Source organism: Liolophura sinensis, chromosome 12 (assembly GCF_032854445.1).
Source record: "Liolophura sinensis isolate JHLJ2023 chromosome 12, CUHK_Ljap_v2, whole genome shotgun sequence".
NCBI lineage: Eukaryota > Metazoa > Mollusca > Polyplacophora > Chitonida > Chitonidae > Liolophura > Liolophura sinensis.
Genome location: NC_088306.1, coordinates 12,058,418 through 12,084,719, shown reverse-complemented (window position 1 = coordinate 12,084,719; position 26,302 = coordinate 12,058,418). Strand labels below are relative to the sequence as shown.

The following is a 26,302-nucleotide window of genomic DNA, read 5'->3' as shown; positions in this document are numbered from 1 at the left end:
ACCGTAAAACTCTGTTCATCCCAGCGATCGTGTAATATGCGAAGGATAGGAAAACCCAAAAGAGTTCCAGAAAAAAGTTTCAGTCCAGCGATCGCTTTGAGCGAGAGGCCGGGCGGGAAACCTCTGCAAAGCACCATAGAGAAACATTTCATTCTAGCGATAATTTTGAGCGTAGCGAGCGATGTGCAAACTCGGGAGAGCTCCAGAAAAAAAATCCCAGCGGTCTTTTTGTGCTAGGCATAAGAAAACCCGTTGTAGAGCTCCTGAGATAAGCTATTGCATCTAGGCGATTTTTGCAGCCACTGGAAACTGTGTGATTTTGCCCAAGGCAAACAACAAAGGTAATTAAATTCTAAATCAGAAGACGTCAGAAGATTAACCTGTGCACTCTATAATTAGTCAACTATTTGTTGTCGATCATTTCTGTGGTTTTAGCTCTAGGCTATATGTTCCTCACAGAAAAAATTAAGTAAGTATTTTCAGCTTTAACTTAACTTGGCCTGTTTCACATCAGACTGGAAACATTAAAGTACACGTACACGGAGGTGAGAAAACTTTCAGAAAAGGTCACTCGTTCCTCTTTCTTAGCAAGCTTATCTACGTTCTAGTCATATTGTAATTAAAGATGTACAGGGCGGTAAAATTCCGCTGGATGTTTTGTGAAAGCTATCCTCTTAAGCAGACTTGTAGTAGACTTCACGTCGCGAATTATTCCGTTTTCGCATGAATGAGTTCAGGTTTTGTCCAGGACCTGAAAAGTACTGCTTCAGAAGGTCGCCAGGATTACCAAAGTGTTTTCTTTATCAGTGAAATATAAGACGGCTGACATACATATACATATAGTTGAATAAGCCTGTCGTTCACTTATAATCCCCATAATGCGCGCATCAGTGAGTACGTGGTAGGTCAATATATTCTCAGCAGAAAGTTGTCGAAGAACAAACTGTTCGGGTCAATGACCTCAGTAGAGAACGTTTCTGCTCTATTTAATTTTGCCGGATTTGTGTCCCTGGAAAACTTGGAAGCCATCTTTAAGAACGGGAGACAACCCTACCAGTCGGCAAGCAATCTTGATAGTCAGCCAGTCCTCAAAATGGCGAAGGTTCACGTACAGAGACTTTTATGCATCGGATAAGTCTGGCGGGACGAGAGCGTTGCATTGTCTGGGCGAAACAGGTCGGGTCGGTGTCGTGTGATATTAAACGTTCATTGCATGGTGCACAGATGTATCTTGGCGCATATTCATTCGGTCTGTTTCATGCATGGCTGGTGTGGGTAGAGTTAAACAGGAGAAAACCGGAAAATATCTAATTTCACTTATCTCTATGACTATCGCGTTCTTATATATGTGAATAGAACTCCCGTGTCCTGTTACTCTTGTGGTCGGGTTTAGACGAGTAAAACTGTATAACAACACGACCTGTAAGGATATCAGAAACAGACGTAACACTGCAACCATGTCGAAGACTACCGACGCCCTCTTGAACAGTACTTCTACAACCCTTCTCTCCGAGCGTGCTTCCGCGATCTCATTTTCCAATGAAACTTCTGCAACAGTTGTCTCCAACGGTAATTTTACAACCGCCTTCCCGAATAGGACTTCTACTACCGCATTCTCGAATGGTACCACTACGACTGTCTCCTCCATCGGTTCAACGGCGTCTCCGGGCGGTAAAGGTAAGACAAGTTTAACAATTATAAACCGAAATCTTTTAATTCATCAAGTTAAGCGATTTCTGTGAATGTGAATACGTGCATTTATAGTAAGGATAAAACTTGGTTTGTAAAAATGATTTTTTTTTTATTACGATAATTATTACTCAAGTTCGCATCAACTGATCTAGTCATGCGCAATGGGCTCAAACAAATGCAGCAGAAGAATACACTTTCCGGTGTGCAAATTATATCCAAGTCCTTCGTTCAAACTCTGTTAATGTTCTTTGTGCAAAAATGATAGCTTTCCTTTGTTTGAGCGATATATGTATATGTGCTAGTGTTTACCGAGGCGTTAGCCTGAGTAAAGTTCGGTGTATACCAAGGCATTTTCATGAAAGAAGATCTCGGAAAATCTCCACATAAAACTGAAGTAGAGATGTGCGAAATGAAGATGATGTTGTTGTCAATAGGCAACTGCATTTGTTCATTGTTTGTTTAGCCTCAAACCTTGTTATTAGAGATGACGTTTTATGAACTGGAAACTCATGCATGACGAAGCCGTTGTCTGATATACAATATGCATTCTTACAACGATGTACACCTTTACGGCCGCCATTTTGTGTTGTTGTACATGCATACATATATTTTACTGCGTGTGTTGTACCTCCACGTAACAGACGAATTGTAACAACCAAACTTTGAGGAGTTGATCGTTAAAAGTCAAAGAAAAAGTTTCCATAGCTCATAAAAATAAACCGACATCTATAAGCTCTAGTGTCTTGATTTAAGGATTTTTGGAATAGAAAGTCTGAGATCCACGAAACTATGCCGAATAGACGAGCGTAAAGTACTGGCATCTGGGAAATTATGTGGAAGAAACCTAAAGCCTTGGCTGCCTGGTTCTAAGAAACTATGTGCAGAAGGAAAAACTAAAAGTACTCACGTACTCACGTAAGATTCAAGACATGTGACATAGACAACCTATAAGTACTAACGCCTGAGATCAAAGAAACTGTGACGAGTAAATAATGAGCGTGCTTATAGGTCTGGATTTTTTTAAAATAAGGTATGCAGAAAAGAAACTCTAACATTTGAGATGTTTGTATCCAGGGAAATCGTGATGATTCTTTCCATGCAGTTTGTAATACCTAGGTTATTATCCGCAACCCTTTTCCTTTATGTAATTAGAAATTCAGGCAAAGCATTAGCGTAAAATGTTTGCATTATAATCGAGAAACTCGGAAGTGATTCATCTGTCTCCGTGTAATTGCAGAGAGAGTCTGCCAGCAACCTGCGGATGGCCGTGGGTTTCCCTTGGGCTCTGCTCGGTTTCCTCCCACCATAATGTTGACCGCCGTCGTATAAAGGGAATATTCTTGAGCACGATGTTAAACACCAATTAAATAAATAAAATAAAATAAATGTCCTAGGTTGTGACAATCATCGATTAGATCGCAAGCTCGAATCCAGCTCTTGATAGTTGCATCGCGGCTTTACATCAGTGGGTGTGTCAGGCACCTAGTGAAGAGTAGTGGTTTACTCATGACTCTCAGGTTCCCTCTACCAATAGTACCGACACCCATCGTATAAGTGAAACATTCTTGATTAGGGCGATAAACAACGATCAGATAACTAAATAAATTATGGCAAAAGTTGGAAAAACACCTGGTACAAGGATTTCGTTCATTTGAGTTAATATGAAAATGACATTGCAAAACGCATAGTTTTATTAGACAGGTATATACTGATGGACGTATGTGACCGGAATAGTCTCAGGTGATTAATAAGTGTGTGTTGTTTATCATAGGTGTTTTTCGGCCTCAAGCCGCGCTCAGCATGTGAGTTGTGTGACAGTAGCATTGCATGTGACAGTGGCATTGCATATGGCAGTGACATTGCGTATGACACTGACATTGCGTATGACACTGGCATTGCGTATAACAGTGACATTGCGAGCGTCAAATTAGCGGCAGCTATCTCATCGTCTTGCCGTGTATGGAGGCTCGCGCCATATACGATGACGTGTTTCTCAACGGAACACCGTCTTGACTTCAAGTAAAAATCCGTAAAAATATATAAACAAAACTACCCCGTCAAGCCTGGAGAGTAAAACCAGAGCAGCGACGACAGTGTGGTAGTTGGCAAATGGTGGCACATAACCGATGAAATCCAGCTTCTTGTCTATTTACTTAACTCAGGGTTACATTCTATAAATGTTCATTAAAATGCTTCAACAATACCAACTTACACGCCCCTATAGCTCCATGGCTTAAACAGAAGTAGGTAAAAGAATGCAGTGGTGTGGGCCATTTATATGACATTATTTACACTGGTCTAGATTCGAATGCTGTCTTGTCATCACATTTAACATACAATCGTATTAAACAGTGCAAAGGGACCAGGCCTCGGGGATGCTTAGTCCACAAGCAGGTTGCTGGGTTATGTATGACTGTAAAATAAAAGACATCATCATGGAGAGTGAAAACAGAGCAGCGACAACAACGTGATTAAGATAGAAGGCGGGTTACAAAATATCGTATTCCATACACAAATGCAAATGCCGTCATGTGACGAAATCACACACTTGCATGAACCAGGATAAAGGAGTTAATTTTCAGATTTCAATGTCTAACGAACCATATCAGATTTTTTGACACAAAAGAATTTACTTTATCTGTCAAGAAATGAACTGAATATAACGCTTCGTATTCTCCGCATTCAGAAATTAGAACATCAGCGTAATCAAACGTAAGCATGTGATCTAGGCTAGACACATTCTCATTATTTTTCTATCAAGAATTTCTTGTCTAAAAGCTATAGTTCTCATCTTTAAGCTACAATCGTCTCACGTGCAGTACTTTAGTCAAGTGACCAAACAGGTCGCTAGTGATTGGCTCAGAGAAGCTGACATCACTGCAAAACTAAGAATATCAATGCCGAATGCCAGAGCATGTGTTACGCGACGGGCATACATACAAGTTTAGTAGAAGATGAGTTACGAGACAGGTATACATACACGTGTGGTTGAAGATGTGTTACGCGACGGGCATACATACAACATTGGTTGAAGATGAGTTACGCAACGGGCATACATACACGTTTGGTTGAAGATGAGTTATGCGACGGGCATACATACAAGATTAGCTGAAGATGAGTTACGCAACGGGCATACATACATGTTTAGTCGACGATGTGTTGCGCGACAGGCATACACACACGTTTGGTTGAAGATGAGGTACGCAACGGGCATACATACACGTTTGGTTGAAGATGAGTTACGCGACAGGCATACATACAAGATTAGTTGAAGATGAGTAACGCGCCGGGCATACACACATGTTTAGTCGAAAATGTGTTGCGCGATGGGCATACATACACGTTTGGTTGAAGATTAGTTACGCGATGGGCATACATACACGTTTGGTTGAAGATGAGTTATGCGAAGGGCATACATACAAGATTAGTTGAAGATGAGTTACGCAACGGGCATACATACATGTTTAGTCAAAGATGTGTTGCGCGACGGGCATACGCACACGTTTGGTTGAAGATGAGGTACGCGACGGGCATACAAACACGTTTGATTGAAGATGTGTTACGCGACAGGCATACATACACGTTTGGTTGAAGATGAGTTATGCGAAGGGCATACATAAAAGATTAGTTGAAGATGTGTTGCGCCACGGGCGTACATACACGTTTGGTTGAAGATGTGTTACGCAACAGGCATACATACAAGATTGGCTGAAGATGAGTTACGCAACGGGCATACATACACGTTTGGTTGAAGATGAGATACGCGACGGGCATACATACACGTTTGGTTGAAGATATGTTACGCGACGGGCATACATACAAGTTTAGTTGAAGATGAGTTATGCGACGGGCATACATACATGTTTAGTCAAAGATGTGTTGCGCGACGGACATACATACACGTTTAGTGAAAGATGTGTTGCGCGACGGGCATACATACACGTTTGGTTGAAGATGAGTTATGCGACGGGCATACATACACGTTTGGTTGAAGATGTGCGACGCAGCGGGCGTAATACAAGGTTAGTTGAAGATGAGTTATGCGACGGGCGTACATACATGATTAGTCGAAGATGTGTTACGCGACGGGCATACATACAAGTTTAGTTGAAAATGACTGGTTGTAATAACTCTGTCCGAAATTCTTCCAAGAAATCCGCCATATTACAGAAGCCGCAAGCACGGTGCCGCGTATATATATCCAACGCTCATGAGACTGAAGCAGAAGTTTGGGTGGCGTAAGCTAAAGCAACTCAGGCCTAACTGGCGACTGAGTAAAACTACTCAGGCGGGATCATATCATACACACAGTATCTGGCTGTCTTTTGCGACAAGGAAAAGTACTGTAAATAGTTTCCAAAGACAAACGATGTAGATCCACAAAATCTAAATACAAAGTACCTGCTGTATAGATTTACAGAACATCGATTTGTCTACACTCACTTCAGCTGTAACTTTACATCATGTTGGTGTATATTTGACTGGCATTTGATTCCTCACAGCAATTTGGCTGCGAAGAAACGTGAGAGGATGTTGTGCTTTTAAAACACCTTGCCTATGTAATCATGCAAATGGGAGCTAATTTACACTTAGACGGGGTAACGGCATTGTAGATCCATTAAGAGGTAGGACCTTCATACACCAGTACCGAATATTTAGCCGGCCATGAATAAGCGAATCGGCTAGATCGCCTAGAGATAATATATATAAGCTGCATTGTTTGTGTCTTTGTGTCCATTTGAGGCACAGACATTATAGTCAATTTTATACTTTACATCACCTGGGCTGTCACACCATATACTGGCTATTCTCTCAATCAGCCCAAAATGAAGACAAAATAAAGTTAGACACGAGTAAGTTACTGAAGGATTAACCCAAAATGTCGTGTCTACCACACTTGTCAAACAAAAATGACGCCTCCACGTCCAGTTTATTTTTCCAGAAATAATCAATGGTGCAGTTTGGGGTTAAGGATTTAGTTAACTTGGTTTACGATATGCAAACAGGTATATACTTACACTACTACACCTACGAAGGAAGCCGATATGTATACTGAGCCTCGCTCATGAAGCCCGAAATGAAGCGCCGTATCGGTTTTACGTTTTATGTATGCGGCAGGTATCTACTAGGACATCGTAACGCGACCCGCGTTACTTTTTTTTTCAAATTCTACAATACCATTTTAATAATATACCGGTTCATCGGATCTTGACAAGGTTGGTATGTTCTGCGATGTTACAGTGTGGACGCGAAAAACAAATATAATATGATTTGCTTTGCTAGTGTATATCAGTTGTTTTACTTTTTCTCTCACCGTTGTTATAGCTTCTTACACGGAAGCAGCTGGTTTTATTTATTTATTTATTTGATTGGTGTTTTTCGCCGTATATTCAAGAATATTTCACTTAAACAAGGGCAGCCAGAGTTATGGTGGGAGGACCGCGGGAAACCCACGACGATCCGCAGGGTGCTGGCAGACCTTACCATGTATGGCCATGAGGATTCCAGCATGAGCTGGACTTGAACTCACAGCGCCCGCATTGGTGAGAGACTACTGGGTCATTGCGCCACGAACGTGATATTCGACATACCTCATATATAAAGAAAACTTGTAACACACATTTTATTTAATTTTTATTTATTTATTTAGCATCCTTATAGTCACGCCGTTATTCCAAGTGTTTTACTTTGCTGCAAATCATACAATTTGACATTTTACAATTGCATGCTATGTCTTGGGAATAGCTCTAAACACCTCAGTGACCTTTCCAGAGTGTCATCCCATAACCGTTTGCTTTACCTCGGGGCTGTTTACATTTACCTATAGATTGTGAATATAAAACCTACAAACCACTGTATACAGGCTTTGATACAGACTGGCGGATGATACCGAGCGTCCCAAACCAACCACATTAATTTTCGGCCTTGTGACATGCTTTAGGTCACGCTTCAGTGATAAGGGGTGAATATTTTTGTAGGATTTTTCTTGTCGCTTCTTGTTAACCGGCGCACTCCAGAATTCGCCCCACGAAGTTTATGAAAACACTTTTTAATGCTTGTCAGGTGAATGTCCCCGTTATAATATCTAGGTCTCGAGTACACAACCTAAATATGGGGTCTCAATGATAGCTGGGGTCAGAGTTGGAGTGGAGAGGAGAGAGGGTGACGAAAAGAATTGTAAAATATTCGGGGACACACTGATGTTTAAACGTTCTAACGAAAGGCCATACCACTTTTCGGCTTATACCCCACCCCATCGCTCTCTCCTCAATCCCCCACACAAACATCCCCTTTCAGAACTTTATTTTTTCGTGTGTCCGAGGAGTTGGTAGATCATACCACGACCGTATACATATATAAGTCTATATAACCTCTTCTACCTTCGTCATTACGTCCGGCATTGTAAATCGTATAGAGCCCACCTATCGATGACGACATCGGGGTCACATGCATTAGGGGACATCCGTAAGTTGGCGCGGTAGATATATATCCTGCTCGTCTTACTATCGTGATTCATTACCTACAATACACGTGCAGCGCCGAGGTGGTTATTAAACGTTCACACATACCACCGGTTAACAACGACAACTTGTCTGTTATCGCTGTATTTCTTTTGTAATTAGTTCTGATCATATTCCCACGTGCTTGCTGTTACCACGTATATCCACGAGAGTGCGGTTGTTTGTCTTGTACCTGTCGGGGAATCGGTTACCAGTCATCATTCTAAGTAATTAACAACCTACATCGGCTGGACAGCATATAACGTCACCTATATCGGCCTAAGCCCTCTTAGCTTAGCCACAGGGGAAGAGGTCAACCAAAGAAGTCGCAGTGTTCAGGAGTATTTCTTCTGATTTCTGACATTCCTACAAGTACGATTGTATCATATTTATCAACATTGGACACAATGCTTTGTGTTTGGTCAGCGATACTGTCCAGTCTGTTCATAGACGTCAGCTTGGCTAGTCAGTGGTCAGCACGATACACAGGCTATTCCACCTTTCCAGAAAATGAGAGTAAGTCCGTTTTATTCCATAATTAACAAAGACATTTAATATATTATTTTGTTTTAACTCATTTTATTTTACGCTTCTTTTTACGTTAGTGTTAGCTTATTGTTTATTCCTACGTATATGTATGGTCTTTGATGGACTTTTTCTAGAAATAAGTTAAAATCGCCGACGACTGGAGTTACACTCGTAACCTTACCTTGTGTGCCAGTGATAAGGGGGTCTGCCTGCGCCTTTACATTTCCCGCCCGACCACCCCCGACCCCAAGATCCCACCTCCGCAGAGAAAGGGTCAATCCCAATTAAGTTACTTGATGATTTGTCTATTTCCTATATCAAAACACAAAGAATGAGTCTTGCCACTGGATAACGTTAACTGTCTAACCACTTGTTCAACATGACCTTTGAACAGCGTCATTCCCCACGTTGTTAATATATAGATAAATCGTGCCTCGCCAGACCCTCGGGCAGACTTAATTTACATGTATATATATGTTTGTGACTATAAACACACCATGTTGTAATCATTGTCTGTTGAACTCCGCAGCCCCACCAATAAAAAAAAAACAAAAAACAAAAAAACGAACGCAGACAAAGAGAAACATTATGTGTATACATGACTAGTGAGCGTATGGCTATTGTGTGTACATGTAATATTGAGCGGCCGATATGCATACGTAAAGAATTCTCTTCAGGCCATTTTCGACATGTATTGCTTATATCTTTCTGGGGTGAAATTAATACGTAGATTAGAAAATGTGTTTGCGTTTTTAAATTGATATGTAGGTTGATTATGTAGGGCTGATTTTTAACCGAAAAGGATCGGTATCATTAACGTAAAGAGGAAAAGAGTCATGTGCGTCTGTATGCGACTGAAAGCAAATACATGTCAGTTACAGCATATTGCGTATAGTAATGTCTTACATGTAAGCACATATAATCATTACACAGCTTACACAAGGATAGTTTCGATTAAGGTGGAATTTGAAATGGTTAAATGATTTGGGTATGAAATCACTTTATAACTTTAAAGCATTATTAAGACGTAAGAAGGGAGATAAATCTGGTTAACAGGGTTTGATCACACGAAAATATGAGTATTTCGCACAACTGTGGCATTCGACAAATAACTGGGAAAAGTGCCAGTGCAAGCCAATACCCCCACCCACCCACCACCCCCACCCCACCCCCTAAAACAACTGTCTGAAACGGATTATGAAATAGACACATTCTGTTTTTATTCCACTTATCGAATTCGACGAGTAGATACGACAAATCGCAAGGTGTGATCCCGCCCGGCTGTTGGCAAATGTTCGTCTCATTTAGAGCATTGAACAAGAAGATGACGTTTTGCTTACCGGGCGTACCTGGCGTTTCGTCATTCAGGAAAGCTATACAGTTTAGACAGCTTGCAAACATCCGCCACATTATGTCCGCTACTATGCTACGTACATTTCTGAAAAGTGATTGTCCTGCAGACAGGTAACAGTAGATCCCTTAATGACGTAGGTTTTAGCCCATACATGACACTCTAGACAAATCTATACATGTAAATAAAGAGTTATTGATAGACTTCGAGCTTTCGTCACACTCCTTAAAGATTATGTACAGTCTCAGGTAATCTGTAAGGACGATCAAGCTGGCACCAGCTCATTGTAAGCCGGTGTTGTGTTTGATCAGTGTTACAGCGTTGATCCGTATTCTACTAAATTCTTCAAGGAAGAGGAAATGACTCGGCACTTTATTTGAATCTCGCCCTGTTTTAAGTTTGCGAATCTGTCTTTAAGCTAACACAGCCTCTAGTGAATACCCTCAGTCTTGTGTAACCTGGGCGCCCGTCAGCCGTTTCAGTGAGAAAAGAGCTCTATACGCGGTATACGATGTCTTCAGTGACGTAATAAGTCAAGATAACTTGATAGGCCTATAGCGTCTGATTTTGCCCTAGCTACGGAACTGTAGTTAGTTACAATGCATGCAAATACATGTGCACTCACATACGGATATGACCGAAGTCACCATCAATGTGTGTGCGACGTCGCATACTCGTTAGTGCGTATTAAGGTCTTTTTTCTTCTAAACGGATTCTATTTCGAACTGAATATAAGTTGTCGGTTATCGGATAAGATCGTGTTGTATTCATTCTGTGCCTGTAACCGCACAACGATTCCTAACCGTCTACTTTTCACGCATCGTATAAACAGTTTTAATAATGGTCGGAAATGGCTTTTTTCTTCGTCGGTGGAAGACTTAATTAAAGTTGATTACTTTTATAAGCTATAGTGTTGTTATCCCTATCATACGAACGCATATGTGAAAATAATCTATATGTGTGTACAGGCCTACATGTCTGTCTGTCTGCCTGCCTGTCTGTCTGTTGCGTGTCTGTCTGCGTGTCTGTTGCCTGACACGTGTTGGACTTTGTCAAACTGACACGTGTTGAAATTGGTCTAACTGACAGGTGGTGGAATTGGTTAGACTGCATGACACCTTTTGGAATTGGTCAAACTGACGTGTTGGAATTGATCAAACTGACACGTGTAGCATCAAATCGGTTTTGAAAAACAGTGAAACACAGAAATTAACTCCTTAATTTCGGTTATGATTCATGCAATCTAACTTCATCCCATGCAGAATGACGGACATATTTACAGTCATCGGTATGACTGACTTCAGGTGTGCACACGCTGCGTAGAATTTGCCTAAAAACTTTGCTCTGTATTCTTCCATGTATAATCCGTGCATATATAAAAAAAGTTGTTTAGTGTTTTTCATTGACATTGCTATATAGTTATTGGAGGCAAGTGTTAATTTAAACCCTGATTAGATTTGTCCGCGTAAATTCGTGATACCGCAGTTTCCATGAAGCACACTGCCATATCTGGTGCCCGAATCTGATGTATCTCGTGTGTGTCACACTGAGTTCTATGGAAAATGATTATTGAAGACCGTCTTCGTGACTAGAATAATTTATGTCACAATGATATTGTGTGTTGCTCAGTTTGGAAGCCGTTTAACATGTGTCACTCGCACTCTATACTAGTTCAGGGAAAACCATATAGAATAAGTCAACATACAGAACACATTTTAGTGGCGTATTGCCGGCATTCCCCCACCAAGCGTGAAGCCGCAGTCGAGCGGGGTGGTTTCTCTTAGTTAGTTTACGACTAACGCCGAGGTACGGCGACCATGGACAAGGTTTCAGTTTAAAACTATTTTTGGAGCACATCCCGTTTGGGTAGTCTAGATCTAGCCTCAGTTCAGCAATTCGCGCGTTCGAATCCAATCTTTCCTCAGCGTACAAGTCCAAAGCCTAACGGATGAATGGTAGGGGAGAAAATGGACGGAAAACAAATCTTCATTTTTGGAAATGTGTTTGAAATTGTATTGGGACAAGAAGCGTATTGAAGTACACGAAAAAAATGCTTCTTTTATTCTTATTGTTGTCTCGTACGGCGGAGAAGGGACTATTACCCTAACATGCCTATCCAGGCTCAAGTCGTTTCAAACTTACATTACTAATCACTGTGATATTTTCAGGTAAACTTTCCGTTGCCCAAACATGTCCATATCTCTCTGTATACATGCCTGTGTGTATGTTGGTGGCGGGGAGGTAATTTACACATAAGTGCGACAGGTCAATGCCAAGCCTACGTAGTTATTAGGTCCCCCTCCCCCCCTCCACACTCACCCCCACCGACCACCACCACCTCCGCTCAAAGATGGTTGTTTGCAATTTATCAAAAAATCATGTGGAATACCTTTGTGTAAGTTCGCTCTAACCGAAACGTTGAGCCTAGTTTATGTCCCAAGTGGATTATCGTAGTTAAACAAAAAGAATATACCGAGTCACGAAATGCCTGGTGTGGATTGCCGAGCTGTCAATCTTCGAGCGTGACGTCATACCGCTCAGCTATTTCTCGGCAAAGGGGGATTTCCCATGCTAGTTTCAAGTACATGTCCTATAACGTGTTATTTTCTGGATTAGGGAAAGTGCTTAAAATCTTTGAATCCCGGATATATAAAGGTTGTAGGCGGCGTATACGATTACATGGCATTGCGTGTGTGTAATGAAGATTATATTTATAAAAAGACATGATTTTATTTATGTAAATCGGCTGAACCCGGAAGAAGGTGGAAAGTAAACATTAGGCAATCCCCTTATGTGATTAATTGTTTGCAAGAAATGCAAAGTCCGACTGGAAAAGGGCGTTTACGAACGATTATACGTAAGGCTTTAGGTTAGAGAGATTTGGGTCTGTTGGGGTCGTAAATCCTTTCACAAATTCAGAGCCCCGGAGAAGTAAACGGATGTGTGAACTGAACAGGTGAAAATTAAGATGCTCGCTGGTAAGTCTGTCGGGTGTACAACTACGAATGCATATAGAAATCGCATGGTCTCAAAATGTAAAACTTAATTCGACACTTTTCAGTGTATATTTTATGTATGGAAATATTATTTTCATAAAATAAACGATTTAAACCAAAATATTTATTTACCCGGAGAAAATCAGGTATTAGCAATTTTTCTTCCACTGTACTCATCAAACCAAGACCTTTTCGTATAAACACAAGGAATACTCTTATAATATTTATTTATGTAATTGGTGTTTAATGCCGTACTCAGAGATGTTTCACTTACGCTGCTTAGTCAGGTTTACGAATGGAGGAGACTGGAGTGAACCAGCCACCTTTGCCAGGTTCATGCTCTTGACAAACTTCCTCACATAAAACCGCATCTGAATCACCCAGAACTGAAACTGAACACGCGACCCTATTACACAGATTTTACCATATCGTACGTACGATGTTTCTTTATGTACCTATTCGCCATTTGCTTTCCCAATTGTATCCGCCATTAAAACTATACCTTGGAGAGTCCACCAAGACGTGATGTTACAGTTCAAAGTGACACTCCTCCAAATTATCCTAGGCTAATGTGAATACCATTAACACCTGGTACAGGTAAGACAAAAAGTAGATTTATAGGTCGCGCATTTCCGGTTAGACTCCACGGTCATAAATGGGATAGGTTTTGTTGTGCTGTTGTATGTATGTTAAGAGATTCTTCCGAATATACAGATAGCTTGTCTACTACGCTATAGACCGACCATCCGCAGTCTCTGCCAGGAATAAACCATTTCTTTATGCTGTCCCGTGATAATTATTGATCCTAATTGGATCACCCCGCAAAATAATCAACAGTTCAACTCACAAAGAGTGCTTGAGGTGGATTATTAAGGAGTGAGATAACGCCATGAAGAGCCGTTACAGCCAATGATAACTCAGGCTTAACCCGTGTGATCTGTTTTTCATGCCTGGCTTGGTGATGACGATTTGTGGGCACACTGCTGAAGTAGTACTCGTATGATACAATTCAGAGAACTATACCGCAGATTCAGTCGGTTAGTTGCTTACTCTAGATTCAGTCAGTGAGTCACTCATCGAAATTTCAGTTAGTCACTCATCGCAATTTCAGTCAGTCAGTCACTTACCGTAGATTCAATCAGTCAGTCACTCATCCAAATTCAGTCAGACAGTCAGTCACTTATCGCAAATTCTATCAGTCACTGATCGCAATTTCAGTCAATCAGTCGCTCACCGTCGATTCAGATGAAGGGTTTTCGTTCTAAATTAGCAACGCATATTGATCTATAGGCAATGGTAGCGTCTATATAGCGTGTTGTTTCAGCATACAGATGAACTCAGATTTTCTCTACCCATAAATATCCCCGTCCCTGTCCCACTTCATAGACTAAGAGAAAACTTCCTAAGAACGTCATTAAACACCAACTACATCTATGTACAGTTGCTTATATATATGTACTTATGTATACTGACGTTCTACACGTGGTCAACGGGCAGGTAACTCAATGTATCTAGTTCTTCAGTGTGATTTCTTTCTATAACGAACTGTCCTACAGCCCAGTGTCATCAGAAGGAAAAATGTAATGGAAAGAAAGGGGAAGAAGAAAACTGTCCCGCCTTCTTTTTTATTCATGTAGTAAAACATGTCGTACGATGATGTATTCAGTTACGCTGTATCATGCGTGTGCTCATTTGAGGAGGAATATTATCAAAAGGAAATAAAATGAAAAACTGTACTGTTGACATTCATGGAAAATATTTGAATTTCGTTTCATAGCTGCTATTATATATAATAATTTACTTTGGATGAAAGAAAAACTTACGAGGAGAAAATCTTATAGTGTTGAGATTTGTGATAAGGACATGTCCATTCGGCTTTGAATCGGCTCTGAAAGGATGATGAAAAATTGATTGAAAGTCCATGTTGTCAAAGTAAAAACACTGTTTCCAAGGTAAAAATAATGTTTATGTAAAATTTACCAGCAAGGACATTTTTCATGAACTGTAACGGCGTAAGCAATTCACTCTGTGAAATAATTATAACATCAGTGAACTTGTATGTCTATAGACCCAAGAGCATGCAAAGGGCAAAAACCGGAAACGACGAAAGGAATATTTATTGCCTTTTTTGTCTTAGTAAAAGACGGCATGAAATATTTATAATAATATAAGTATAATTAAGCATATATGTAAGCCAGTGTGTACAACACCAGTGAAGCAAGAACATTTTGTCATTTTTTTTATTTTGAACCAGAAAAAGACAGCATGAAATATTTACGAGAATATAAGCGTATATATCTTTACTCTATGCATTGACAACCTGATGGGGATTCACCAGAGGCCAAATTTGACACTCGTGTTCTTTTCCTTATTGTTAAATAGCCATGTTCCGTTTTTAATTACGCAAATTGATTGGCCCCTGCATATGTCAGCATATAATTTCGATGTTTAATTCACCACTGCTTTATGGATGCTAAAACATCGATGGTGATTTTTCTCCAAATATATGTGTGTATGAAGATTCATATATATACCTGTTTATTTGACGCTGTATCAGAATTTAATTAAATTTTCACCCCTTTAAACGTCAAATATTTATATATATATACATGTATGCACAGAAGATATATACACATATATATGCACTCCACACACACAAACCGCGCGCAGGCGCATCGGTGATGTATATAACTGCAAACTACCAGTGTCATGTTTAGTGACGAAGCATGAGTGGCCGCGTGTCGCACAAGTAACGCTGTGTCTATATTTAATTACTTGATTGCGGTCAGGTATAAAGTCGTTGAGCGGGACAGGTTTCGGCTCTCGTGTGTACCTGCTCGTTCAAGTAACAGCTCAGGTGCACCTTTTACACAGGGGATCTGCACATAACAGTTATTATAACGGACCAATTGACTATATACCTCAGTGCGATGAAGTGCATGGATTATATGTACAACGATGGTATAACACTGATGTAGGATAACACATTTCCGATCTTGTACCAATATAACACACAGTGGGTAACAAGGCAAAGTGTGTTACCATACCGTTACTGCGAACACATGTTCTTCACTCTACACAGCAAAATGGTTTTCTCACCAAGGGGTAAGTGCCGAATTTAGCTTTTGTTTTAGGTTTAAAGAATATGTATACGGGCACATTTATCCTGTTGTGTGGCGGATGTGTCAAACTGCCGAGAGTTAATTATAAAGCTAAATCCGCTTATAAATCCATCGTAAATTTTTACTCAGAAGTTAACATGGTTGTGTGACTTCTGTACATTTGGCTGGTATAGTCACAGTAAATGACTGTTGTTTTAATCCATCGGACTACAATGGACCTCTGTGTGCAAATCTGCGCATTTCTCCCCGAAGGGATGTGGACGATGGCGCGTAACGTAACACGTAGTCCCAATAGTGATTGTGCATACCCGATGTACAGCGTATGACATAAATGGTATATTTGTTTAAAGCAAATGTTACGCCGTGCGATAAATTTGCCATGCGGGTCAGACAGATCCTATCCTTAAAGTAAAAATGTACATACAGCATCTGTAACATATATAACACATACATAACACAACATGTGAGCCATAACATATACTTTAATATGTGTTGATAGCATTACCTTTTTAGAACAATATAGGGTATACTGTGCATGTATTGAGCGCAGAGCTTTCATATTCACGAACGACATCTACGAATAAGTCCGCATGCATTTATGCCAATTATATATTTGCCATACTAAATATATTTGCTAGTGTTGTTGTCAGTTAGTTTTTATATATTCATAGAATACACAGCAAAATATTGAACTCTATATAAACCCTGTCACTGTTAACGATTATACCGCTGAAACTAGAGATGTGTGAAATATACCACTGTATGACCTATAGATCTGCGAATATACTAACCTACGTGAAAAAATACACGGGTTGAGCAGGCTCAAAATGTTATCTTCTTTTTCTCATTCACAATTAGCACCGAGGTGTTACAGTTATGGTTGAACTTTGTCGTGTCACGCATGCTGACCCACATCAGAGCTATATTTGTAGTCTCTATACCAGCACCCCCTCGCTCCACCCCTACCACGCACCCATTCTCGAAACTTGGTGTAACTATCCAGATCTATAAGTACATTAGGATGATCGCTACACGTTCAGTGTGTAAGTCCCACTGCGCATTGGATTGTAACTCCAATTGGTCAGATTCTCACGTCTGTTTCATTCGCCGTCACGCTTATCATGTAGCCACAGGAGTGTCTCTACATTCACGAAGCTGATCAGCAAATGTTTCTATAATTGTCACGCTTGTGGAATATGGGGGTATCTATACAGTCAGAACCAGCAAATGTTTCTATCATACTTTCACGCATCAGCCAGCGGGCCGTATTTGTACAGTCACAAAACGAGCCATTATTTCATGCTGTCACGCTTATCAGCTACAGTCACAAAACGAGCAATTGCCCCCTGTAGGCTACTCTCACGCATCAGTCAGCGGGCCGTATCTGTACAGTCACAAAATGAGCAAATGTTTCCCTCGTATTCTCACATGTCAGTCAGCGGGCCGTATCTGTACAGTCACAAAACGAACAAATGTTTCCCTCGTACTCTCACACATCATTCAGCCGTATCTTAACAGTCACAAAACGAGCAATTGTTTCCCGCGCTGTCACGCTAATCAGCTAAAGGACGTATCTGTATATTCACAAAACCAGCAAACGTTTCTTTAGATTCCACGCTTTCTGCTAGTGACTGGTCATATCTATACATTGGAAAACCAGCCTGTACTTCAATCAGAATGAAACTTGTGGCAATATATACTGATATACAGATGTATATTTCGCCTGCAAGTGTACAGTTAGGGCAAAGGGTCGATCAAATGATAAAGCAGGAATCATTGTCTCTCTTTTGTGTTTAGAGTTTGTTTGTAGTTAAACTCGGAGTGAAACACCTAGGACATAAATTTGCATTGTTCTTTGTGTAGTATCGGCTCCGATAGCTCAGTTGGCAGACCGTCTGCTTCGGGGCCGTTAGACCCAGGGTCAGTCCGAGGTCTGGTTACACCTAAGACCTAAAAAAAGAGGAAGTTGAAAGTAGTCTCACTGAAGCGGCACTAGATAAAAGAGCGATGGAAATCCTTCCTGCAACAAGGAGGTACATTGCATGTACTCTAAGGATTCCTTCTTTGTCATATGACTGAAATATTGTTAAGTCCGATGCTAAACTCCAATCACTCATTTACTCTTTTGTGTAGTTGAACATGTATATATCGTGTTATGATTTGTGTGTCAAACCATACAGATTTAATCGGGTATCACATGCCTGTAAATGGAGTTTTGCAGTGTGATATGCATGTGGACTGTGTGTAGATGAGTAGACATACACTTATGTTGGGTGTGCAGTCTGAAATGTCAGCCTCCCTTAAGCCATATTCATGATGCCTTTTGCGCAAACGTCCCGAGTCTCTGTGACACGCTATCTAATAATTCTTCGCGCGTGGAAAAACTTATATATATATATGTTTTATTATATAAGTTATAATATTATATTATATTAGGCCTATATATTATAATTATAATATAATATATAATTACATATAATGTAGTATTATGTTATTATAGAATATTAGTATACTAGTAATGAGCTTATCGCATGTATTGGATTGAAGAACTAATAAGAATAAGAGAGACCTTTTAAAACCAATACCCATTCAGTGATCGATATGTCTGTTTCATCATTTTTTTAACATTTGATTCTTTTGATAGCTTGAACCACGACTTGGTTGTTGATCGATGGGTGATTTGGTCGATCGTTTAGTCTAGCTATGCGGCGAGTATTTTAAAGCAGAACCGATTTTGAGTGACTCGGAAAAACAATGATTCAGCTGTATCGGACGGAAAGGTGATAACATATATATATATGTGTGTGTGTATCGAATGCGTGCGAAGTCGGTGAAAGAGAAAAAATGAACAACAACAACGAGCACCCTTGTCCTTCATGCCTGGTCCACACAGCGTGTTGTATGATAGCTGGGGGGAAGCTGACAAAGGATAATACTATACCTGATCATTTTTTATTCGAAACTAATATTGTATCTAACGATGTTTTATATTCTGGGTCATGGAGATGATATTTCATAAACAAAAGCGAAATGAGGCAAAACACATGCGTCCTTCAGCCAGGTCCGCATTTTTAGTCTTGATCCTAAATCATGCACGCCATGGTCATTAAGCTGGTTTTGTAACGATTTTTTCCCCAAAACTATCTATTTACGCATGACTGTCTGGTAGAAATGTCAAACAGCCAGCACGACCTATATTTAACCTAACCCAACAATCACCAACGGTCATCCGATATATTTTCCGTTGTCTCTCGTGTGTGTTGTGCCATCTTCGGCCATGTGCTGAATGATTTTGACACTGGTCATCTATAGATAGCCACTGACCTGTATTTTGTAGCAGGTTGATTAACACACGCGTACAAGTAAATATAACTGTACTAGGTCTGTGTTCATGAGAGCACATGGACAGAAGTCATGGCCCGTTTAAATGCACGTAGGTAGACATATAGCTTCATCCGTTTTTTTTTTTAACTATCGAACACAGTAAGGTAGTACTTTGTTGGTCAAACCAGTTTGTTTCTAGTCGCAGATCTGGTTACGTGGCTGCACGATGTTATATCTGTTTTATATAATAAGAGGATATTACGGCAATATACCTTGACATATAATATACTCAAAATATTTTGGTGAACTATTCACAAAGGAAGCCATCTTGTGTTAAGAAAAGGCCTATGTTGCCAAGACAATTGACCATATCTTTGTAGTATCGTCGAATCGATCAGCTGACATATATACGTATACGGGTCTACCATTTGCTGTTCTCAGTGCGTCAATATATGATCTTGTGGGAATGATCCTGTACTTTAGAGGCAAAAAGAGAGTTGTGCACTGGTCGATATGACGGGTTAATTCGTTATCAGAAATCATATTTTGAAACGACGCATTCCATCATCACTCGGGGAACGAATTCAACGGAAGACTTTGAGTGTATGTTGTTTTTAGAGATATCCTGCTATTGGGAATGTGTTGTTGACATAACACAAACTATCCTGTGATAAAAACAACTCTGATGTTGAGACAATTTACCACACATTTGTGGTAGTGTGATTTGATTAGCTGGATGATCCGCGCCCTTTTGTTTTCTATATCTGTAACACAGCCTTGTTGATGTTGTTGACTGGGAAGATGATCTGCTTGTACTTGACTGTGGGGTGCAGTTTTAAACGCGCATGTGTCGCAGCTTCGGCTAGTGACCGCAGATCTGTCATTTGTTCTTGATGCATTCGCGCAGTATTTGTTGTTTTTATTGTATCACACACTTGTTGTTGTGACAAAACTTTGGATATGACGCCTTGCTGATAAATTCACCACCGTAATTACGTTAAACGCCTTAGAACTCACTTCCTAGGCTCTTTCCTTATTTTCACCTCAGCGTGTCATCACTCAGTAGATTTAAATGAAACAACTTGAAAAGTATCGTCGGGTTTCACACATTAATTTACAATGTGAAAATTTGCACGTGCGCAACAGTCTACAGATTACAAATCTAAACCTATGTAAATTTATGAGAGACATCTTTCCATGTTGTTTTACACGGTTACCAGTACGACAGGGTCAGGGAATCCAACAGCGACTCGATGCCTTATTAATTTGTTCCTGATAACCTAACAAAGGTCAAATGGGTGTCAATGGGTGTTAATTAAAAAGTAACATGTGGTTGATTATATTGATATGCCGAGATGCATCCAGCCGTCACTATAAATCCGGATTAATGTTTCCTTGGCGCAGACCATTCTGACTCCTTCACGTGATCTGCATTTCACGTGAGCTGCATTTCACCTGACCGCTGTTGTGTAACCTCTTAATATTTAGGAAATTATGATGGAATAAACTGAAATCATTGTCGATATTTTGATAACTATATCTGTGTCATTACGATGGAAGTAAATGCAATACAGGAATATACAGGCATTGTTGTTAGGTATGGGTTGTATACTTACACGCATTTCTATATTTACACAAACTGTACAAGGGTTGTATACTTACATGCATTTCTATATTTACACAACTGTACAAGACTACTCTTGTATTGTTCTTAATGTCCTAATTCCGACACAAATATAATGAAAGTAAATACATATGTTGACTACAACAAGGAGTTACCTGTATTCTGCTCAAAATATATATGCGAAACCAGACTTTAGGAAAATATTTTTTGACGAAACTTGACGAAAGTCATGGTGAAAGGAAAATAAACAGAGGTGGGTGTTGAGGGCGGAAGTTCACGTGCAATTTATCAACAAGGTAGCGTGTTCAAGGCCAGAACCAACAGAAGCCTGTTTTAGTGTCCATCTCAGCGAATCTTTCCAAACGGCTTTGGTGGTAGGAACTTTTAAATCCATACACCTAACGATAACCCAACCCTCTGCGGATCATGTGCTACATATTATCGTATTCAAAGGCCAAAGTAAGTGACCATTATCTTCGTTTTATCTTCCTTATTGTTGTAGTTAGGCATGGGATTTACCAGTATATCTCAGATGGCTACAACATGTATTGGCGTCACCTTTTGTGGGATTGGAACATGCTAGGTTTTATCATATACCAAGATATAACTTTGCCCAGCGTTTTCCTCTTAGCCGATCTAAATGGTTAGGGGCTTTGTGAGATATTCATCCAGGTTGAGGAGCTAAGCAGACAGTTAGTCCATGTTATATACGCCAAGTATACGTGTATATATATATATATATATATATATATATATATATATATATATATATATATATATATATATATATATATATATATATATAAAGACTAACAGCCTTTCTAGCATGATTCATTATGTCTTTACGGTTCGCAAGAAACCAATCGTGGTGCTTGTACGCCGCAGCTATCCTAACGTTTCGGCACGCGATACACAACGCACTGTTAGCTTTCTTAGCAAGACACACGATGCTTTACGGTTCACAAGAGAATGAAAATATCATGCTCTTTTGATACACGACAGACGGTAATTTTAATGCAAATGAACTCAAGCTAGACCCGATGCAAAGATTTGTACATTCTGATTTGTCAACATATGCATAATTAGTCACGGAAAGAGTCACTGACCTACAAAAGAACTGCGTCTACTTCAGTTAATGTGATGTTTTCGACTCAAGAGAATGGCTCTGTCAGCCCACTATAGAATTCGTATAGCTACTACCTCTTAAAAGCCGCGGAGTTCATTAAGAAGTGTCACATCAGCTCTCATGTCATTTACTGCAAAGACCATACCAATGGATTCCAGGCAAGGTCAGAAGTGGTGATAAACAATGGCGAGTTTATATAGGGATCAGCACAGAGCTATACTGGTCAGTCATATTGGAGCAAAATTGTTATGGTCTGACATACCCAGTGTTATTTAGTTTTATTTTGATCAACAGTTTATGAGCTATTGTGGCGTGTAGATCTATTGCTTCGATATGGTTGCCGAATAGGGATCACGAGGACGTTTATTATGGCTTGTATCTTGTGATGTGCGTGGTTCTGGATACTCACACAAGCTATTGTCCAAGTTTGAAAATTACAAATATTACAAATATTAATGTGGTTCTTTTCCCCTTTGTGTTTTTTCAGTCTGGACCCAGTGGTATAACACAGACAAACCCACAACCTATGGCGGGGACGACGAGAGTTTGTACAGCATACGAAAGGTACGCCGCTTAGCCATTTTTCAGCATGCTTCATATGTGGGTTGTTTATTTTAAAACGAAGGCACCATTGTGCAGTTTTGTTCGTGAAAGTTTTGTAGCAGCTGCTGAACGTGACATCTGTGATGCCAAATGGCAACGATGCTACTTGTCTATAGTGCTCCTGTGGGTTTTTTAAGTACCGTTACAAAATTGTCACTGGAATTGAAATGTGATTTTAATATCCAACCCAAACTAATCCGGTATGATTCGTTTCATTAAGACGTTTCTGTTTCTGTGAACAGCGTGGCTGGGAAGTCTGTCCTGGATACAATATACTCTCCGCGCAGTGTCGTCGGGTCGGGTCCACGGAAACTTTCACGGAGAGTAACTTGCTGCAGAAAGTGGGCCTGGACACCCTTTACCGGCCATGCACCAAAGGGGGACTATACTGTCGTAACCAGGACCAACCCCTTGGCGTCAAATGTCAGGATTACGAGGTCCGCTTCCGGTGTACTTCAGGTAAATACAACTAGAACAGCATTACGCAGCCATAATAACAGCATCAAGACGAAATCATACACATTAACAGCAGCAAGAACAACAACAATGAAAGACCTCACAGTGAATTGTATTTTTCATGATAGCACGAGAGATTTCGAGATTGCTGAGTTGGGCTGTTTACATTATGTTCAATACATTGTTGTAAATATTTGGCCTGTTTGTCTAGTTTATATTTTTGTGATCGGAGCAGCATTCCGGTCCTTCCGGTATGACCAGCACAGTAAATTCACCAGCCTTTTTATTTTTCCTCCACCAGGTTCGGTCACAGATGAGGCTGTCTACACGTGGGTCGCCGTACTGGCCGTGGTATTCCTCGTCATCCCCATCGCCTGGGTCGTCGTCATCAACCTAAAGCGGAGGTACTGTCCCGCCCCCGAAGAGGAACGACGTGACCCAGTTTCAGCCACTGAGAGAGGCTCTTCTGTAACAAGCGAGACCGATCCGTCGTTGGTCGATAGCCCACCGACTTACGAGGCGTTGTTTGGAGGTGGAAGTCCAGTGGATTTGACATTCGGCAGCACGTCAACTCTGTTAAACAGCGAGACACAACTCCCCAATTCTGTAGTGAATCCGTACCCGGTGCTATCTGACGAGGTCTTCAACAACCAACCATCCACGTCAGAGAACAATGCTGACGACACTTCCGGTCAAAACAACAACAGTAGCGGAAACGGGAGCTCCTCGCGACGGACAAGAATTTTACCAGGCATGCATTTGGAAGTTCTTTCAATAATGAGACGGCTTTCTGTGGGACAACCCACACCCCCTCCATCATACGCCGACGCCATAATCAAACTGGGTCTGCCATTTCCCACAAAGGATTCCAATTGATATGTGCAACAGAAAACAATAACGATTTTATATAAACTATAGACGTACATATATGCAATGGGTAGCTGTCTCCGCACTTCGGTTATACCAAGACGCAGCAGTGACCTTGACCTTGACAAGGTGCTTGCCCCCACTGTGATTGACGAATTGCCCCTTGAGGATAACAACTTACCGTTGACCCTGCATCAGTGACTGATGCCTACGAAAGCAGGGTTGCTGTGCCTGACATACCTGGAGTGGTTATAAGACGCCATACATGTGGTGTTTCTGTCTAGAAACTCTAACGAGGGATGGTGATAGTATTAACATGGATGGTACTCTGAGGATCTGCTTGTGCCAGTCCTCTGCTGGGACCCTTATAGAGATCATATCTGTTCTTACGTGTTCTCTCGGCCCCATACCACCCAACCCCTCACAAAAAACACACATTAGTTAGACTGATATCATTACCAAGTCTAACCAAGTGATTCAACCTGTGATAAACCTATTATGCTCATAGAACGGGGCGAAATCCACAGAGGTATAATGTGACCGATATTTGGTATATGTACAGCGAGATCATATGACACGATAAAGCAAAATACGAAATTAAAGAAATCGTGTTGCTTGGAATGATGTACTACTGGGCGATTGACATGGACGGTCTCTGGTAATCCATAGTCTCAAAGCGAACGTTTCAGCACTAATTATCTACACAGTTAAGATACCCACAGTTTATCTGGCGTGATTGATAGCAGGCTTGTAATCTCAATAACGGGATATTGTATTGACATGCCCTGTAAACCATTTTGCTTGTGGTCGATCGACGTACACGTGCTAAGGAATCAACACAGACATAATTAATCGTGCGATTTGTCAGTGCTGCGCATCCGATTCAGGCTATTGATCACTTAAAGGTGCGCATGCGCAGAAATGAGGCGTTTAATAATGAAACCATATAGGTATAAATAGATTTATATTTTGGTACATTTATCTATTTATATCTCAGTTTCGGATGATTCAGTTATTATGTTTGTTTTATGAGGTGTTTTTCTATGTAGATACAAGTATGAAAGAAAAGGATATGATTGAAGTGTGATCACGTGGTGCAAGCCGGATATCAGTCACGGGCGGAATTGTTATGTGTCTTTCTCTCCACAAAACTTAATGCTATACTTTAACTTTCATCTTGTCTTAGTAATTTTTCTGACATTTCGTCAATTTTATTAGTAACATGCCTACATCGGATTGTTCAGCCAGGCTGACATGCATGGTAATTCTGGTTTGAATAATATTACACTATATAGTGCATTGTGTTATACAGCATTACAATACATAACAGTGGATCAGTCGTACCAGCCACTAACTAACGGCAATTGCCTCGAGATCGCCACGTGATTGTTCCCGCCTTCCGTCCTGTGTCGGTTTGTATGGTGCCATAATTCGAATACAAACTAATATAAAAAATAACGTGTGCTTGTCGACTATCGAGAACCATTTGATTGTCTATATTTGTTGTTTAATGTATTTCGTATGTGCAAGTGCTATGGTCTTTTTACTCAGTGCCATACTAGGGCAGATGTTGTGGTATGTACAAGAATGAACAAGGACGAAAGAATTGAGTTATAGACTGAGATATGGTACCGTATATACAGTTATCGGCCCTCCATTCAGCAGCGACGATATGTTTACATGTTTTAACTCATAAAGCAAGACTTATAAATGCAATGTATTTTACTTTGCTCAATGAATACATATTTTTGTCATGAACCGCGTCCTTGACCTTTTCTTTTCATATGTCCTATATACACGGGTTATCAATTTACTACCTGATATAAAGAAGGAAAAAAATTCATTGTGGTCGTGTTTATACATGACATCAATCGCTATATGTCAACCTTGGAAATGTGATTGTTTCTTATTTACACAGCCTTAATAATTAGCGGTCGTTGTGAGTTCAAGTCAAGCTCATGCTGGCTTCCTCTTCAGCCGTAAGTGGGAATGTCTGTCAGAAACCTGCGGATGGTCGTGGATTTCTACCGGGCTCTGCCCGGTTTCCTCCCACCATAATGCTGGCCGCCGTCGTATAAGTGAAATATTCCTAAGTAAGGCGTAAAACACCAAT

At 40.5% G+C, this 26,302-nt stretch overlaps 1 protein-coding gene across 4 annotated transcripts; it reads left to right on the top strand.

Annotated features, from left to right (window-relative positions):
- The first annotated feature begins 1,307 nt into the window (after nucleotides 1-1,307).
- Nucleotides 1,308-25,946, top strand: LOC135479199 (uncharacterized). Of its 4 annotated transcripts, none has more exons than XM_064758984.1 (4): nucleotides 1,308-1,677; nucleotides 22,751-22,827; nucleotides 23,109-23,325; nucleotides 23,624-25,946. In XM_064758984.1, exons 1-4 carry the CDS (start codon nucleotides 1,458-1,460, stop codon nucleotides 24,196-24,198), a joined length of 1,089 nt encoding a protein of 362 aa, XP_064615054.1. In that variant the 5' UTR covers nucleotides 1,308-1,457; the 3' UTR covers nucleotides 24,199-25,946. The 4 variants fall into 4 exon arrangements, with proteins under 4 accessions (XP_064615054.1, XP_064615056.1, XP_064615058.1 ...); XM_064758986.1 differs by lacking the exon at nucleotides 1,308-1,677 and adding an exon at nucleotides 7,762-8,708; XM_064758988.1 differs by lacking the exon at nucleotides 1,308-1,677 and adding an exon at nucleotides 12,558-13,049.
- Nucleotides 25,947-26,302: the final 356 nt, after the last annotated feature.

What these genes read in the sequence shown, in the direction of transcription:
- LOC135479199 (XM_064758984.1), top strand. Translation starts at nt 1,458, where the DNA reads ATGTCGAAGACTACCGACGCCCTCTTGAACAGTACTTCTACAACCCTT. An exon ending in GGCGTCTCCGGGCGGTAAAG is followed by an intron (nt 1,678 to 22,750) that starts GTAAGACAAGTT and finishes GTGTTTTTTCAG; the next exon opens with TCTGGACCCAGTGGTATAAC. An exon ending in GTTTGTACAGCATACGAAAG is followed by an intron (nt 22,828 to 23,108) that starts GTACGCCGCTTA and finishes TTCTGTGAACAG; the next exon opens with CGTGGCTGGGAAGTCTGTCC.